Genomic DNA, 18,946 nt, shown 5'->3' with positions numbered 1-18,946 from the left:
CTTAAAAAAGAAAAGGAGTGCTATATCCTCTGCAACAGCTGAAGAAGGCATCACAGGGTATAGTGAAAACTAAGTTAGTTAGAGGGCAAAAAACTATTTTGTAAACTAAAAATCACTCTAAAAATATGTGGCATATATTTAAGATATCTTGCTAATTTTTGCTGCTTGCTGCTCTGGGTGAAGGGAGTGGGGTGGTGTGTTTAAAAATGGACAGTGTCAGACACAGTAATAGGCCGGTGGCCAGGTTTCTCCAGGCAGAGCAGACTAGAGAGCTCAAGAGTGCATACTAATTGCTGCACCTCCTCCGAGACTGGCGGCTAGATGACTCCTCTCCAGAAAATACTGTGTGCTTTCCACGTCAAAGGCCCTCTCCTAACCGGGCTTTCAGTTGCATGCAAAACTAAGCTGACACCCAAATGTGTTGACTGAGTGATGCCATTGTGAAGGTGACCTATTGACAACATTGCCTCGGTAGAATGTGTAGCCTACAAAAGGGAGAGTAGTTTCCCTGGAACTAGAAATGTCCTGCCAGCAAGTAGATGATTCTTCATGACTCTGGAATGACAAACTGTGGAAGAAAAGAAATGAGGGCACAGGAAAAGAGTAGCTATATTTCCAGCTGAGGATTTGAGGGAGAATAAAAAACCCTTAAAGGGAAGTAGACTTTGCCTTCTTGTGAATATTTAAGATGAGGATCAGATTTTCAACTTAACATAGAGAATTTTCAAAAAAAAAAATAGAGAATTTTCTTAAGTTTCTTAACATAGAGAAAACACTTTGGAGGGAAAGGGATGGATCAAAAACATGGATCAGAAGGTCATTTCTGGTGACATTTGTGTAGGGCCTAAAGGCAATTGTTATTTGGTAGTCAAATCCAAAAGAAGTAAGGAGACAATTAAGAAAGCCACATAAACTTGGGAGACTTTAATTCCCTTATAAACGTTTCAGCTTTGATAGTAGAAGGGATCTACTTCTGAAGTTTCAAAAAATGTTGTTGCTATAGGAACAGGTAAGCAGATTAGACTTGAAAGACCAGTTTAGGAACAAAGAATTTAATAGTCAGGGCTAAAGCAATTAACCAAGAAAACAATTTTAAGTAAATATCTTTTGGGTTTGTTACTTATATATTTACTCCAGGAAAATAAAAATGCTACTGTAGAATGAGAACTTCACATTTTAACATTTTAATTACACCATTACTGGCATAAAAGACTATGCTTACACAATTAGCAGAACGGCCTTATTAACAGAAGTACACATTTCTAACTCTCTCTTGATTAGATTGTAATTGAGAAATACAGCTTTAATTTCAGCAAGAGCGTAAGAATCATCTTTGATTTTCCTACAGTTTCTCAGATGGGAACATACCTAAAATAAAAGAGACTGTGAACTCCAGAAAATTTTCTGTAACCAATCTGTATGAAGGGAACAACAAGTAAAATTCTAGAAGTAAAGAGAAGCAACAAAAAAAAGAGAGAGAGAGAGAGAAACGGACATAGGCTGATAATTGTTAACGTTTTTATGTGTTTTCTGCCCAGACATCTTTGTGAACACAGATATGTGAGCAGAGAAGGAGGTCAGGACCCCACTGCCCTCTTACCTCACTGAAGATGTGCTAGTTTCTCCTATCAGGAAATACACTGCTCCCAACATCAGGGATTTGCTGAAATTAGTAGGTTTTGACCAGAACTGGCTATACTGATGAGACTCGAAACAAATCATAAAGTGGCATTGTACTTCTCTCCCTTTCAATTCTACTTCAAAACATTCTTGATAAAATGAATACAATATTTTTAAGCCTACCAGATTTCTGGTGTCAGAGGTTACATTTATGGGAAAGGAAGGTTTCTTGTACCTTGTCTTTTCTCACATAGTACCAGAATCAAATCGCAGAGAAGTGTGTGTATGAGCATGTGTTTGTGTGTATGAGTGTGTATAAGCATGTCAGCATGTGAGAGTGTGTGTGTGTGAGTGTGTGTGCGCGTGTGTGTGTGTGTGAGTGAGTGTTGGAGGCTGGGCAGTGGAAATGGAAAGAGGTGGAATGTGGCTGGAATCTTACCATCTCATTTTCTTCTCCTTCATTGAGCAAAGCGTGCTGGCCCTTCTCAAAGTGGTCCCCCATGGAAAAGCGAGTCCACTCCTCCCTGACCTTCCGGAACAGATGCGTCCAGGTTGAGTTTGAACACGCCCAGCCACCGCCGCTCTCCCTCTCCAGCTGACTGAAAGAGTTAACGCGTTAACAATCCTCCAGGTTAAAACTCGCTCTGGAGCACACACCTTCTCTCAGCAAATGACAGTACTTAGCAAACTGAACTCCTCCCACGAGCCACCCTCTGCTTGGAGGAATTTCTGCCGGCTCCTGGCTAACTGCATTCTCTCTAAGCCGCTGTCCCAGAGGAGGCTGCTCCCATGCTGGTCTTTTTGTACCCAACTTACAGGGAAAGAACTCATTGCCTGCACAGTGCCTGCCAGCCCAAGACATCTGACTGCAAATCCGGCGGGACAATGCAGAGTTGGCAGGACCTCTCCGAGGAGTGGGGCACAGGCACAAGGACTCCCAGATTCCTTCACAGATGCTAAGGAGCTGTGTGGGAGGGAAGCTAACAGAGCTGCAGATTTCATTTGATTCATGAAAGCCCTAATCCATCGACTTTTAATAGGATCTTCATTCATTTTGCTCACAAAAGGTAAAAATTGTGACTAATCGTCTTCAAAAGTATTTGAAATCACATTTCTCTGTGTGCATAAAAAAAATATTCCACTCAATGAGTATGTGGAATTCAGTTTACTTTTCTGAGAAACTTGCAGAAAAAAAAAAAAATATATATATATATATATATACACACACACACACATATAATCAAACTATTCCATGCAGTCTCCTCTCAATAAAATACCGGTGGTTGAACTCATAAGGAGTCTAGACTCATTTTTAAATTTTTTTCACACACTCATTCAACACACATTATTAGAGCACAGAGACAACATATATAAATCAAGTCATATTTGCAATCCTCCAACTGATGTAAGGATTCAAATACACAAACAAATGTGGTAAAAGATGTTTAGTTATTTTGAGAGCTGTACTAGAAGTCTAAGATAACTGTCAGAAGTCCCAGTACTGTGGAAGGAACACACATTCATGTCTGCTCTGAAAGAGAAAAAAAAAAAGCAATCTAGCTGCTCATCTGTGCTAGCCTCACTGTAAGCATTTAACCTGCAGAAGCTGGCTCTTCTCAACCAATAACTGGAGGAATTGAATGGGGGCTTGGGGAAGCATGTTGTACAGCTCTGATCAAGGACTGTCATCATAATTAAGCTAGACATTCAGTTTAACATCAATCACTAGAGCACAGTGTTTAAGGGCAAGTGTTCTGACTTTGGAGGTTCAGTCACTAAGTTATGAATCTTTGTGACCCCATGAACTGCAGCACACCAGGTTTCCTTGTCCTTCTCTATCTCCCAGAGTTTGCTCAAACTCATGTCCATTGAGTCAGTGATGATGCCATCCAACCGTCTCACTCTCTGTCACCCTCTTCGGAGGGCCTGGGTTCAAATTTGGCCTTTCCTACTTATGCCATGTGGGGATAACAAGCTTCATAAGCTCCAGAAGCCTCTATTTGCTCCCATGTAGAATAAAAAATGATAGCAATAGAACTTACCTCCTGTGTGAGGGGTAATGCCTGGGAAACAGTGTGTGTTCAATAAAGGAGAGTTGTTTTTACCTTCAATGTGTCCACCCACTCTCCTTCAAGCTACCCACAAATGTTGGCACTGATATCACCAACCTGATATGAAAAATCCTGGCAAGTCAAAGACTAAAGTGTGTGCATGTGTGTAAAACATTGAAAAAATGGCAAAGTATCACTAAGATAAGCATTAAAAAATAGCCTATTATAATATTGATTACTATATTTATACATACATGTAGCTCTCTGAGTTTCTAAAAATGATTAGTGCAACTTAACCACATAAATAAAACATTTTATCACAAAATCAAAATATGAGGAGTATGAGATTTCTTTTTAGGAGGATGAAAATCTTCCGGAATTAGATAGTGGTTATGGCATCAAAACTTTGTGAAAATACTAAGCTCACTAAATTGTATACTTTTTAAAGGGTAGACTTTATAAATGTGAATTATATCTCAACAACAACAAAAAATTATATCTCAAAAAAGGGTAAGTGAATATTTTAGAGCTCTAGCAAGAGTCGTGTAAATATTTAAGAGACTTCAAACTTTATCTCAACTTATGAGGATTGAGAAATGTTTGTACATGATGTGGTAAAATTATACCAGTGCTAGTGGGCAAGTGAGAAACAAGTGTTTCATTCTGTTGTCTAGAACTGGCAATTCCTGCACTTTTTGCTTCTGACTGGGTTCCTGAATACACTTGGCAATTCATGTGCCACTGTGGGTGTAAGATGAGTGTGTAATTAATTAGGAATTTCAGGAAAAACTGCACACAAATTTAACCTCATTAAACAGATCTGATTATGCCATAGCAATATTTAAGCCCAACTTGAATAGCAAAATCGGTCCTTAAGAATGTAAAAAAAAAAATGTTATTGAAAACCAGGAGTCTGTGGAAAATCATTTCAATGACATAGTCCAGGAGAACTGAGGACTTTGAAACAATGAGTTTCCTCACATCCCTCCAGAAGTTCTAATGGTAAAATATCCAAATGCCTCTACAACCCACATGACTCATGGGCAGCCTCCTTCCTTGTCTAGTACTGTTGGTCTGTAAGCGTGAGTGTACCTAGAAACGGAGCTATATTCCATGAAAAGGAAACAGAACATTTACAGAACATTTCCACATACCAGGCACTATTCTGAGCATTTTACACACATATTTACAATCCTGACAGCGACCTCTGTAGTCAGTACTATTCTGGACCTTCCCCCCTTAGTAGACTGGGAAATGCCAGCACAGAAAATAAATAGTGATGCGCGAGTATTTGGACATGGCAATGCAGCTCTCCCAATCCACGATCCTCATTATCAGGTTAATACAACTTCTACTGTTATGCCTGATGTCCAATCCCCGAGCGGGAAGAGAGAAGGCTTCCAAGACAATGCAACTGGCAGGAAGGGAAGTTTATTACTGACTGGAGCCAGGACTCTCCACCCGCAACCAACGCAGTAGTGCGGGTCAGAGAGCCCCGAGCCCAAGCTGTTACACAAATTTATAGGGTGAGAAGCGGATTGGTTACACGTTTGCAAAGCAATTTCATTGGTCAATACTTTTGCGCGCACGGGACTTTCCTGGGGGTTTCCGCCCCTCCTAATTTCCTAATTGGCAAACATTGGTGAAAGCTAATTGGTCCTAATTGGCAAACAGTGGTCATTGTTAAGCGAAAGCTACCTGATAGTAGGAAGGCCTACTCCTAATCTAAGTTGCGTTACTTCTGCTCGCCTCACACTACAGGTTCATTTGGCATAATCTAAGCGCTTTCTGAGAGATATTAAATCTATATGACCAGGAGAGCCTCTTCGGGAAGGAAGTATTTGAGAAGGACCTTGAAGTCAGATAGGAAAAGCTTCAATAGATGGAGTTGCTGGGGCTTAGACTGGAAGTGTGTCATAGGAAAGAGCATCTAAAGCAAGGGAGCCATCAGGAGAAACACACAAGCTGGTCCTGAATTAATCCATCACCTTTGCTGCAACCAAGGTGTGAGTGAAAGAAAAAGGGAGTGAGAGAGGGCAGGAAATAGAGATTAAGGTCATTACCTGAATGGCCTGAGTCTGAGCTTAATACGGTAAGTAATGATATCAGTGAAAATAAACTAGCATCACAAATATGCATATTTTCCTTGATCAACCTGTACTTGACTATTACAAGAACCACTAAATAAACAAGTTCTAAAATAACTCAGTCTTTCTAGATAATAGAAAGATTTTTTGAACCCTCTAAGTTAAATGTACTTCCTTTTACAACATTGTTTGAAAATTAATTATTATTTATTAAATACAATTTAACATTAAATAAATTTCAATAGACTTTTTTGGAGCATTTTTAGGTTTGTACTACAGTTGAGCAGAAGGTACAGAGATTTTTCATATCCTTTTTAAAAATATACGTCCTACCTACCCCATTAGCATTCCCCACCAGAATGGTACATTTGTTACCAATTAAACCTACACTGACACGTCATTTTTACTCAAGGTCCACAGTTTACACTAGAATTCACTTTTGGCGTTGTCCATTCTGTGAGTTTTAACCCCTATAGTATCATATAGCTTCACTGCCCTAAAAATTCTCCTTCCTCCCGCTATTCATCCCTAACTTTCCGATGACCTCAGGCAATGGCTGATTTCTTACTGTCTCCATAGTGTTGCTTTTAGAATGTTACATAGTTGGAATCATACAATATGTTGCCTTTTCAAATTGATTTCTTTTGCTTAGTGATATGCACATTAGTTCTCCGGTCTTGTCTTGATGGCTCATTTCTTTTAGAGTTGAATATTATTCCATTTTCTGGATGTACCACAGTTTATTTATCTATTCACCTACCAAACAACATATTGGTCGCTTCCAAGTTTTGGCTATGAGAATGGCAGCTATCAACATTCATGTGCAGGTTTTTGTGGAGACATATGTTTAGGAACAAGGAATTTAATAATCAAGGCTGAACTAATTAATCAAGAAATAATTTAAGTAAATAACTTTTGTGTTTGTTATTTATAATCACCTCATTTGATTATGCCATCAGGGAATTGTAAATTAAAGCAACAATGAAATATCACTATACACCTATTAAAATGGCCAAAATCTGGAACACTGCCAACACCAGATACCAGCAAGGATGTGGAACAGGAGGTTTCATTGCTGATGGGAATGCAACATGGTGCAGTTGCTTTGGAAAACATTTTGGGAATTTCTCACAAAATTAAACATCTTATCATACAATTCAGTTATTATGCTCCCTAGAATTTACCCAAGGAGTTAAAAGTTTTATTATTTAAATCAGTCTCTCTTTTCCTTAATATCACCCATTTGAAATATCTTCTCCACTGGATGTGCCTCACAGAGCATAATATGACATGGTGAGTGCAGCAGATGTGGGTTTGGTGTGATCTGAATTCAAATATTGACACTTTTCTAACAGAGACCATTCATTCATTTATTTAACACTTGTTTGATTCACTTCATTATGCCAACTTGTACTAGATGAAGAATGTGAGTTAATATACCTTGGAAGAGCTAAGTCATTAAGAAGCAAGACAAACACCAAAATATGAATTCCAAAACAAGTGCTAATTACAAAAGAGTGGCAGAGAAAGTTCAGGTAGGGTTAGAACAAAAAGACTTCATGGAGGTAGGAAGCTCCATGCCAACCTAGACAAATGGATGGAGAGATAGAGAAATCATTACTGACAAAGACTGAAAGCAAAGGCCCACTGAAAAACATACATGTGAGCCCATTCTTAGGAATCTGAATAATACACATATATTTATATATTGATAACTTAGAATTGAGAGGAATTCCCAAGAGGAGATGTTGCTTCAGCCATTCCCTCTCAAATACTCCATTTCAAATAAGAATGGAAAAGAAAAAAAGAAGAAAACCAAAATATAGCTGCCACTTTGCTGATCTGGTGTCCCAGTTTGCTCTCATTTATCTCAGGAACATGTCCACTGCTCTATTTCTCACCCTCTTTGGGTGTATGTAATGGTTGCAAAATAGAAATAATGACACTTCCAGTTTCTTCCAGGACTCTGGGCCTGTGACTTCTTCACATCCTAACCCATTTAGATGGTGTGAAGATAAGTGGTAATCATGTTTCATCATATATTAACCTCCACCTTTCATCTGAGAACTCCACAGCAGATTACAAACACTATTCCTTGCAACATCTCTGTGAAGTAAGGAGATGAGTCATATTACTGCCCCCACTTGAGAGCTCTAGGAGCTGAGTCACAAAGGGGTCACAAAGACCAGTTCAGGGTCATGTGTCCTCAATATAAGGTGGAACTCAAAATGAGCGTGATGTCTCTGCTTGTCATCATTGGCAATGAGCTGCCTCAAGCTTCGTCTCCAGTCTTCGTTCCTCCAGTCTGCTTACTTGCAAAGCGTGAGACCTTTAACTCTAGAACTTTATCTAAACTCATCTTATTATTAGTTGTCCTAATCTGCACTACCGTATAATCTGCGCATGACATCGTAGCAAGCATAGATGTGAGGTCCCAAAGAGGAATTACCTACCTCAAAGTGGCGCTGTGAAGTTTAATTGAATTAATTTCATTTATGAAACATTTAGCAACCCTAAGATGAAAGAGTCTAATACAAATATACAGGGACTCCCCATTAATTACAGTAGAAAAGAGCAGGTTACCACTGTCTCTACTTCTCAGAAGTATTGCTCTCAAATATCATTGCTTGGCATCAGGTTCTGACCTTCCTTAGGGTGACTTGGCCTATTGGTCCATCTTCAGAAGCAACCACCTGGCTTTCTGTTGTTTTCAAAAATGAAAAACTCACCCAGCAATACCACTTCTGGGCATACACACTGAGGAAACCAGATCTGAAAGAGACACATGCACCCCAATGTTTATCGCAGCACTGTTTATAATAGCCAGGACATGGAAGCAACCTAGATGCCCATCAGCAGATGAATGGATAAGGAAGCTGTGGTACATATACACCATGGAATTTTACTCAGCCGTCAAAAAGAATTCATTTGAATAGTCCTAATGAGATGGATGAAACTGGAGCCCCTTATACAGAGTGAAGTAAGCCAGAAAGATAAAGAACATTACAGCATACTAACACATATATATGGAATTTAGAAAGATGGTAACGATAACCCTATATGCAAAACAGAAAAAGAGACACCGAAATACAGAACAGACTTTTGAACTCTGTGGGAGAAGGTGAGGGTGGGATGTTTCAAAAGAACAGCATGTATACTATCTATGGTGAAACAGATCACCAGCCCAGGTGGGATGCATGAGACAAGTGCTCCGGCCAGGTGCACTGGGAAGACCCAGACGAATCGGGTGGAGAGGGAGATGGGAGGGGGATCGGGATGGGGAACAAGTGTAAATATGGCTGATTCATATCAATGTTATGACAAAACCCACTGAAATGTTGTGAAGTAATTAGCCTCCAACTAATAAAAAAAAAAAAAAAAAGTGAAAAAAAAAAAAAAAAATGAAAAACTCTTCTCTGGAGGTAAGGCGGCTCCTCTTCTGTGAAGTGTATCTCAGTTGGCAACTATTACGACAATACTGGGTCCTTAAGGACAGTCTATAAAAATGGAAGCCAAAAGAGTAAATCCCCAGGCAGAAACTTCATGCCAGTGTACTTACTCTTGAGAACTTCTAACCAGAAATTTTGAATATGCAAAATCATACATGCTAAGGTAAAATTATTAAGAACCATAGATTTTTACAAGTAGACTAGACCTTAGAAATTACTAAATTACCTTCATTTTTTCTCAGATGAAGAAAAAGTTCCAAGAAAACTGTATAACGATTTTCCGAGGTCACAATCTATGAGAGGTGGGCCTCAAATAAAGAACTTGAGTCTTATATAAGGTACTTTGTTATTGTTATTGTCGTTCAGTCACTCAGTCGTGTCTGACTCTTTGCAACCCCAGGGACTGTAGCCCGCCATGCTCCTGTGTCCGTGGGATTTCCTAGGCAAGAGTTCTGGAGTGTGTTGGCATTTCCTTCTCCAGATGATCTTCTCAAGAAGACACTTCTCCAGAAGATACTCCTAACCTGTGTCTCCTGCATTGCAGGTGGGTTCTTTACCACTGAGCCACCAGGGAAGCCCATAAGGTACCTTACACTGCACCATAATGCTACCCACTTTTTGCAAAGGAATCAGAATAGGATTCTTTGAACAGTCTCTCCAGTATATTTAAAAAAGGATTTCATTTGGAAAGTCCAACTTAAATAGAACATTTGCAGAATCCACTAACTGGATAGAGCCATGACCATATCACAGAATTGCAGGATATATCCAATTACTGATTTTGGCAGAATAGAAAGGATTGTGAACATACCCAATGGACTGGATATCTGTACTTGGCAAACTGATGAATTTGCAGGTGCTAACAAAGGAAGCTCAATCTAGCCAATTGTCTTATGGCAATCTTTGCCTACAGCTCAGAAGAGCAGTTGGCCATAGAAAGGAGGCCATAAGACAGAAGTGGAAATGTTTCCAAAAAGTAGCTAAGTCCAGCTGTGAGGAACATGGGGTAGGTGATACTTGGAAATCCAAACAGGAAGCTGGCTCCAGGAGTTTGTTCTCTAGTGGCCAAGCCCAGCCAGAGACTTTGAGCCTGGGGGAATGTTCCAATTCTGGGTAGGAGCCTGGCAAGAGAAAGCCTAGTCCTTACTCCTAAGAAGGATCTGGGGCTTGAGGTAGGCTGCCAAACAGGAACTGTGGAACAGTAGTACCCACAGGGGATCTTACGTTTGGGAATGAGACAGAAGCCCAATTAGCAGAATCAGAGTGAAATTGTTAGGTGTCATTTCCAGGGCTCCAAAGAGCTCTGGCCCCACAGTCCTGTATGTCTCAGTGTAGAAAGTAATTCAGCAAGAGACAAAGTAATAGATAAGAAGTGATTTATTAGAATAGGATTCTTGCAAGGTTCACAAGTAGGCAGGCAAGTGTTTTGCTGCCCTGGGTACTCAGTGAGTTACATTTTTATAATCAGAGGACGAGAGGGAAGGAAGAGAAGGTCTTCATGGTCTCTTTTGAGTAGACATCACATTTTCATCATCAGTTCCTCCACCACGTAGAGCAAGGAAAGTTTGCTTGTCCCTCCCTGTATGGTCAGGCTAGGTTTGTCATAGCACTTTGGAAAAAATATTTTCAAGTCTCAGTGCAATGAGGGTCTTTCATTTTGAAAAGTCACCTTCCCATAAGTGATTATTTTTTGTGTACACAGAGCCTGTTTTGGGGGTCATTAACTTGATGACACCACAGGGCAGGTCGTAGTCCTTATTTTCTACTATTGTTTTATTGTTTTGGTTGCATGGTGCAAAGAACATGTCTTGGGGCCAAAAAACACGTTTAGGGTGTTACCAGCTCACTGAGCTCACAGGAGGATATAGGTCTCATGCCACCATAGTTTTTTTGTTTGTTTGTTTGTTTTAGGTTATGTCTCCTGCTTCTGTTGCATGGTTTTGTCTTCTAAGCAAGTTACCTTGATTTTATCATTAAGCAAGCCAATCTGACTGTGATACTAAGTGACTTGTTTTGCCTTATGAGTCAAGCAAGCCCACATTGTTTCAGAATTTTTTCATTACTTTCTTGAGTGATCAGTATTCCTACTGTGGTTTCCTCAATCCCCTAAATTTCCCTATCTACAATTCCTTAATGGGGTTTCTAAGCTAACTATTTGACCATCCTATTCTGTCTCAATCAGGAACACTGCCTCTGGTCAGACTGGTGGGTAGTGTGACTTGGAGCTCCTGGTGTAGAGTGAGGCTGGTCTGGGTTTGGTACCCCCACTGTGGGATGACCCAGGGACAGGGCTGAGCCTCCTGGTGGGAATTCAGAACAGGTCCCTGCTGGAGATGGAGTTCAGTTCAGTTCCGTTCAGTTCAGTCACTCATTCATGTCTGACTCTTTGCGACCCCATGGACTGCAGCACGCCAGGCCTTCCTGTCCATCACCATCTCCTGGAGTTGACTCAAACTCATGTCCATTGAGCTGGTATTGCCATCCAACCAACTCATTTTCTGTCATCCCCTTCTCCTCACAGTTCAATCTTTCCCAACAACAGGATCTTTTCAAATGAGTCAATTCTTTGCATCAGGTGGCCAAAGTATTGCAGTTTCAGCTTCAAAATCACTCCTTTCAGTGAGTATTCAGCACTGATTTCCTTTAGGATGGACAGCTTGGATCGCCTTGCTGTCCAAGGGACTCTCAAGAGTCTTCTCCAATACCACAGTTCAAAAGCATCAATTCTTCAGCCCTCTGCTTTCTTTATAGTCCAACTCTCACATCCATACATGACCACTGGAAAAACCATAGCCTTGACTAGACAGACATTTGTTGGCAAAGTAATGTCTTTGCTTTTTAATACACTGTCTAGGTTGGTCATAACTTTTCTTCCAAGGAGCAAGAGTCTTTTTATTTCATGGCTGCAGTCACAATCTGCAGTGATTTTGGAGCCCAGAAAAATGAAGTCAGCCACTGTATCCCATTTATTTGCCATGAAGTGATGGGACCGAATGCCATGATCTTCGTTTTCTGAATGTTGAGCTTTAAGCCAACTTTTTCACTCCCCTCTTTCACTTTCATCAAGAGGCTCTTTAGTTCTTCTTCACTTTCTGCCATAAGGATGCTGTCATCTGCATATCTGAGGTTATTGATATTTCTCCCAGCAATCTTGATTCCAGCTTATGCTTCATCCAGCCCAGTGTTTCTTATGATGTACTCTGTGTATAAGTTAAATAAACAGGATGACAAGCATACAGCCTTGGTGTACTCCTTTTACTATTTGGAACCAGTCTGTTGTTCCATGTCCAGTTTTAACTGTTGCTTCTTGACCTGCATTCAGATTTCTCAGGAGGCAAGTCAGGTGGTCTGGTAATCCCATCTCTTTCAGAATTTTCCACAGTTTGTGGTGATCTGCACAGTCCAAGGATTTTACACAGTCAATATAGCATAAATAGATATTTTTCTGAAATTCTCTTGCTTTTTTGATGATCCAACAGATGTTGGTAATTTAATCTCTGGTTCCTCTGACTTTTCTAAAACCAGATTGAACATCTGGAAGTTCACGATTCTCATATTGTTGAAGCCTGGCTTGATGAATTTTGAGCGTTACTTGCATGTGAGATGAGTGCAGTTGTGCAGTAGTTTGAGCATTCTTTGACATTGCCTTTCTTTGGGATTGGAATGAAAACTGACCTTTTCCAGTCCTGTGGCCACTGCTGAGCTTTCCAAATTTGCTGGCATATTGAGTGCAGCTTTTTCACACCATTATCTTTTAGGATTTGAGTTAGCTTACCTGTAATTTCATCACCTCCACTAGCTTTGTTCATAGTGATGCTTCCTAAGGCCCACTTGACTTCAGATTCCGGATGTCTGGCTCTAGGTGAGTGATCACACCATCGTGATTATCTGGGTCATGAAGATCTTTTTTGTATAGATCTTCTGTGTATTCTTGCCACCTCTTCTTAATATCATCTGCTTCTGTTAGATCCATACCATTTCTGCCCTTTATTGTGCCCATCTTTGCATGAAATGTTCCCTTGGTATCTCTAATTTTCTTGAAGAGATCTCTTGTCTTTCCCATTCTATTGTTCTCTTCTATTTCTTTGCACTGATCACTGAGAAAGGCTTTCTTATCTCTCCTGGTTATTCTTTGGAACTCTGCATTCAAATGGGTATATCTTCCCTTTTCTCCTTTGCTTTTCGCTTCTCTTCTTTTCACAGCTATTTGTAAGGCCTTGTCAGACAGTCATTTTGCTTTTTTGCATTTCTTTTTCTCAGTGATGGTCTTGATCCCTGTATCCTATACAATGTCACAAACCTCCATCCATAGTTCTTCAGGCTCTCTGTCTATCAGATCTAGTCCCTTAAATCTATTTCTCACTTCCACTGTATAATCATAAGAGATTTGATTTGGGTCATACCTGAATGGTCTAGTGGTTTTCCCTACTTTCTTCAATTTAAGTCTGAATTTGGCAAAAAAGAGTTCATGATCTGAGCCACAATCAGCTCCCGGTCTTGCTTTTGCTGACTATATAGAGCTTCTCCACCTTTGGTTGCAAAGAATATAATCAATCTGATTTTGGTGTTCACCATTTGGTGATGTCAATGTGCAGAGCCTTCTCTTGTGTTGTTGGAACAGGGTGTTTGCTATGACCAGTGTGTTCTCTTGGCAAAACTTTGCTGGTGTTTTCCCTGCTTCATTCTGTACTCCAAGGCCTGTTACTCCAGGTGTTTCTTGACTTCCTACTTTTGCATTCCAGTCCTCTATAATGAAAAGGACATCTTTTTTGGGTGTTATTTCTAGAAGGTCTTATAGGTCTTCATAGACTCATTCAACTTCAGCTTCTTCAGCATTACTGGTCAGGGCATAGACTTGGATTACCGTGATATTGAATGGTTTGCCTTGGAAATGAACAGAGATCATTCTGTCGTTTTTGAGATTGTATCCAAGTACTGCATTTTGGACTCTCCTTGACTATGATGGCTACTCTATTTCTTCTAAAGGATTCCTGCCCACAGTAGTAGATATAATGGTCATCTGAGTTAAATACACCCATTCCAGTCCATTTTAGTTCACTGATTCCTAAAACATTGACGTTCACTCTTGCCATCTCCTGTTGGACCACTTCCAGTTTGCCTTGATTCATAGACCTAACATTCCAGGTTCCTATGCAGTATTACTCTTTACAGCATGAGACCTTGCTTCTATCACCAGTCACATCCACAACTGGGTGTTGCTTTTGCCTTGGCTCCATCTCTTCATTCTTTCTGGAGTTATTTCTCCACTGATCTCCAGTAGCATATTGGGCACCTACCGACCTGGGGAGTTCTTCTTTCAGTGTCCTATCTTTTTGCCCTTTCATACCATTTATGGGGTTCTCAAGGCAAGAATACTGAAGTGGTTTGCCATTCCCTTCTCCAGTGGACCACATTTTGTCAGAACTCTCCCCCATGGAGGTAGAAAGAGAAAGGCAAAACTGGGGGTGCTACTGGGGCTCCTTGTTTGCCATTCTCCCTTATGTCCACCTTAGGACGACTTTTGCTGGTTATGGTTTTCATCATTCATCAGCAAGTGACACTGCACAGAAGGAAAGAGATTCTCGAGTGTATCAACCAAGGATATTTGGGAAGGGAGAAGAGACTGCAATGAAAGCCTCACAAAGTTCAGAGCTTGTATTTGTTGATCTTACAGCTGTCTTCCAAAGCCTTAAGCAAATGGGTGAGGGAAGTGTTATTTCCTGATGAGAAACTGAGTGGAAATTGGAACTAAAGCACTTCCAGTACTCAGACCTGTCCCTCCATTGTGAGGTATCAAAGGGGGCTTGCTGAGGTCTTCGACTTGCCCAGATCCTCCACTAACTCTACTCAATCATCTTAGATTAATAATCTAAGGAAAAACTGAGTTTGTCATGCAAACACAACTTTAACACAAGTCTGCCTGCTTCCAGCTCAATCTCTGTTTTAATAGAGGTTTTTGGGGGCCGTCACTGTCTTGCCACTGACCTCCTCTGCAAGGCTCCGTGAAACATTGCTTTCTTTCCGTGTCTGTCACAAGAATGTCCCTGAGCTTCTCCTTCCACTGGGGCCTGAGCAGCTTACTACCCCTTTAGTCTTCCTCTGGTCCCAGGACACTTGTTATCGTCTGCCTGCTTTGTTGCTCTGTTTGTTTATATCCCATTCACCCTACAGGGCATTAGTTTACTTTTTCATTTGTGAAATGGAATAATACTCCTGCTCTACTCTGTGAGGTGGTTGTAAGGATGAGCAAGATAGTGTATACATACCCAGACTAGTGTCAAACAAATTATAAGAATATTTTTTAAAGGAAAAATTAGTGGAAGTTAAAGATAACTATACCTGGGAATTTTTTCTTCCCTAAAAATATTTTTATATGAAACAGATATATATATATATACACATATACAAAGCACATATGAATACAAAGCATATTATAAATACTATTTGTATATTTATTCTACATAGACACAGAAAATGGGGAAAAAAGACAAATCATTTTTATTTTGGCAGGGAGGGGCAAGATAGGGGTATGTGATCAGGAGATACAAACTACACTGTGTAAAATAGATAAGCAACAAGGATATATTGCACAGCATAGGAAAATTCAGCCATTATTCTGTAATAACTTTAAGGGCAGTATAATCTATAAAAATACTGAATCACTATGCTGTATACCTGAGATTAATACTGTAAATCCACCATACTTTGATAAAAATAAATAAGATAAAATAATTTTATTAATCTTTCTAAAATAAACACAGACACAAACCGATTGGTTGAAAGATGTCATCATTTTGAGCAAGCCAGGTTAAGTCAAAGACATCCCAACCCTGGCCACTGAGCCTGCCTCACTAGGCCTTGCTCTGGACCCTGCAGCCTGCCACCTACAGGCCTGGTTGCAACCTGTCTGCTCTGTGACAATAGCTGCATGGCTTTTGGCGATTGAAGAATCATCCAAATATTCAATTACCTGGGCAAAATCAGTTTGGGGAGGGTTAACAAGCTGATAAGAGAAACTCAGTTATGTCCCATGAAGTGCATTTGCAAAAACTCTCAAAGGTACTTGAGGAATAGAAGAACAGAAGATTTAGGAAGCGCAGGTTGGGCATCTGACTGCTTGTCATGTAGGATGGAACTGACACTGATCTAGTGAAGCCAAGAGAAGAATTAGGATTAATAGAGAGAAGCTGCTACCCAGTGTTGATGAGAAAGGGCTTCAGTCCTCTTGACGGGTGATCATCTCACAGGTGTACACTTGACATATTTTATACTTTTTATATTCTCAGTGTATTGTAGTCCATTTATACATCAATAAAGTCAAAAAGCATATGAGCTTTTATGTCCAGTGTCTTGGGCTCCAGTTATTGCCTTGCCACTTAGATTCAGTGTGATCTAAAACAAATTCCTTAACCTCTAATAAACCTCTTGCATTTTGATAAGAAGACAGGTGAGATAATGCATATAAAGTGCTTAGTGCAGAGTCAATGTGGCAAAAATTTGCCTAGGAGCTTCCTTCGAACTTCACAGAAGGCCTCCTGCCAGGCCTAGTGGGGGACAGATTTGGAGTGGTGGATTTCCAGGGACTTTTTGAAAGGCCATCAAAGAGCACTGCAAAGTGGGAGAATCTCAGCCAAGTTTTGTTAGCCTCACTGTCCAAGGTGGGCAATCTCAGCTTCTTAAATGAGAGGAATTCAGAGTCAGATAATCTTGTCATTAGAAGGAACTCTAGGGATTGGCTGGTGCAATTCCAATCTAGACGTCCCACTCTGCATAAGGCATCCCAGCCTGCCCCTCCTCTCGACTTCTGGTACATCTGCACAGGGACCTTCCTTGGTCAGCACTCTTCTGGCATCTGGCAACCAGGAACTCACATACTAAGTGCCTATAAATAGTTAAGTATTTGGGACAAGAGGTGGGAAACACATTAACTTCCTGTCTCTTGTTCTCTTGCTACCTGATCTTGACAAGTCACTTCACTGCCGTGAGCCTCAGTTTCCTCATCCGTTCGATGAAAGCTACAATTTGCCTCATCCTTGTGATCTTTTTTTTTTTCTTTTTGTAAAACAAGATCATTTTAATGTTGGCTTTTTTCTTTTTTAAAACAGAATAAATAGTTATCTTTGACTGAAGACAACATGTAAGTTTGATTGGTAGCATTCAGAAATACCAGAGTGATGGTTTCCCGATTGGTGTGTAGTCTTCAGTAATTATAAGGAGTTATTTGTGTGTAACTGCTGTCAAACCAGTAAGACTGCATTTATGCATCCATCATTTTCAGGATTCTTGGTAACCTGGGCATATTTTCTGCAGATGACTCTGCCTCCTTGTGTTACAAGGCCCATCTTGCTCACGTTCACCTCAATGACGGTTCCTGTGGTAATAACACCCAAAGTTGTATACAGTGGGGATGAGGGATTCTTCTTTACACCAAGCATTGGCAAGCAAAAGGTGGATTTCAGTTCAGGATGTGTTACATGAGCCTTCTTGAAACGTAATCCCATTGGCCTAATGAATCTTTCATACTTAGGTGGTTTTCAAGTAAAGCCATCTCCAACAAAGCAGGCTTTAGTAATCATCCTCTTCCAGGCTTTCTTCTTTCTCTTTCCTGTTCGAATAACTTTTAATACTTCTGTTTCTCCCTGGGCACGAACTCTGGGCAGAGGGACCTCCCACTTTCCCGCTTTCTCTTTTTGTTTCTGTTTAACCATATTGGAAAGTACTTTATCTTGAGACTGTCCCTCTCGGTCCAGTAGATATGTGGGTACTGTTCCTTGTGGAGTCTTTTCATCATTCTTCTGTTTTGTGTTTCTCTTTTCATGCATCTTAATAGTCTTTTTCATTTGTATTTTCTCAGCATGGCGCTGTTTATGGTAGAGCTTAGCTTTCAGACCAATCATCTTTTTTGCCTTCTTTGAACGTTCATGAGCTTCTCGACGTTCCTTCTTTCTCTTTTTCTCATGGTAATCCAAACGATATCCATAGCGCTTATATAACTGGATATATTCATTTTGTGGCATGGTGACGGCTGCCGAGCTGCCAGGTGCAGTCTCTGCAGTGCAAAGTTCTCAAATTTCCCATCTTTGTGATCTTGTAAAGCACTTAGTACTGCTCAGAATAGGATCAAGTACTCCATGAAGGGCAGATCACAAGACCACAGTGAATGAGCATCATGGGAATTAATAAAGGTAAAATCCATGCAGAAGGGAGTGTCCAAGTCCTCAGTTCACAAACCTGTGTGGCTGCTGAAACGAGCAAGTCAAAGCACTTTCTTCACCCCCAGGAGAAGAAACACAGACTCATTTTATTTTGTTTTTTTAATTTTTATTGGAGTACAGTTGGAATACAATGTTGTATTTGTTTCAGGCGTATAGCAAAGTGAATCAGTTATACATATATCCACTATTTTTTAGATTCTTTTCCCATAAAGGCCATCACAGAGCATTGAGCAGAGTTCTCTGTGCTATACATTAGGTCCTTATTAGCTATCTAGTTTATAAGTAGTGGTCGTGTTGGGTTTGAGCTGCACAAACCTTCAAGGCCTGCGCTTGCCCAGCTTCAAGACTGAAGAAGGAGCCCAGAGTCAGCAACAGAGCCAACAATGATTTAATGGGTGGGGGCAGTTTACACGTCCGAAGCAAGGTCCTGGATCAACACCCCACCATGTGTGGGCCATGGCAGGCAGGATATGGTGCCACTCTTTGTTCCCAGGGGGAAGGGGGTGGAGGAGAGGGGAGATGAT

At 40.5% G+C, this 18,946-nt stretch overlaps 2 protein-coding genes across 5 annotated transcripts in view; both read right to left on the bottom strand.

Annotated features, from left to right (window-relative positions):
* The window catches only part of ATP13A4 (ATPase 13A4), a 115,871-nt gene extending 113,404 nt beyond the window's left edge, over positions 1 to 2,467 (bottom strand). For 2 of the 4 annotated variants that reach the window (XM_043473347.1, XM_043473350.1), the window contains exon 1: positions 2,060 to 2,312. In XM_043473347.1, the coding sequence (XP_043329282.1) occupies positions 2,060 to 2,122 (63 nt within the window). In that variant the 5' untranslated portion in view covers positions 2,123 to 2,312. Of the gene's footprint in view, positions 1 to 1,600; positions 1,677 to 2,059; positions 2,313 to 2,436 lie in introns of those variants that run through there. The other 2 variants (XM_043473348.1, XM_043473349.1) reach the window with 2 other exon arrangements.
* A 15,274-nt stretch (positions 2,468 to 17,741) lies between these two features.
* Positions 17,742 to 18,224, bottom strand: LOC122444714 (ribosome biogenesis protein NSA2 homolog). The gene has a single exon (XM_043473351.1). It carries the CDS (start codon positions 18,222 to 18,224, stop codon positions 17,742 to 17,744), a length of 483 nt encoding a protein of 160 aa, XP_043329286.1.
* Positions 18,225 to 18,946: the final 722 nt, after the last annotated feature.

The sequence above is a fragment of the Cervus canadensis genome, chromosome 7, assembly GCF_019320065.1.
Source record: "Cervus canadensis isolate Bull #8, Minnesota chromosome 7, ASM1932006v1, whole genome shotgun sequence".
Classification (NCBI taxonomy): Eukaryota; Metazoa; Chordata; class Mammalia; order Artiodactyla; family Cervidae; genus Cervus; species Cervus canadensis.
Note: the sequence above shows the minus strand (reverse complement) of the source record. Positions and strands in the feature narration are given on the sequence as shown.

Excerpts from the sequence above, each read along its gene's own strand:
- LOC122444714 (XM_043473351.1), bottom strand. The coding sequence starts at position 18,224 with ATGCCACAAAATGAATATATCCAGTTATATAAGCGCTATGGATATCGT.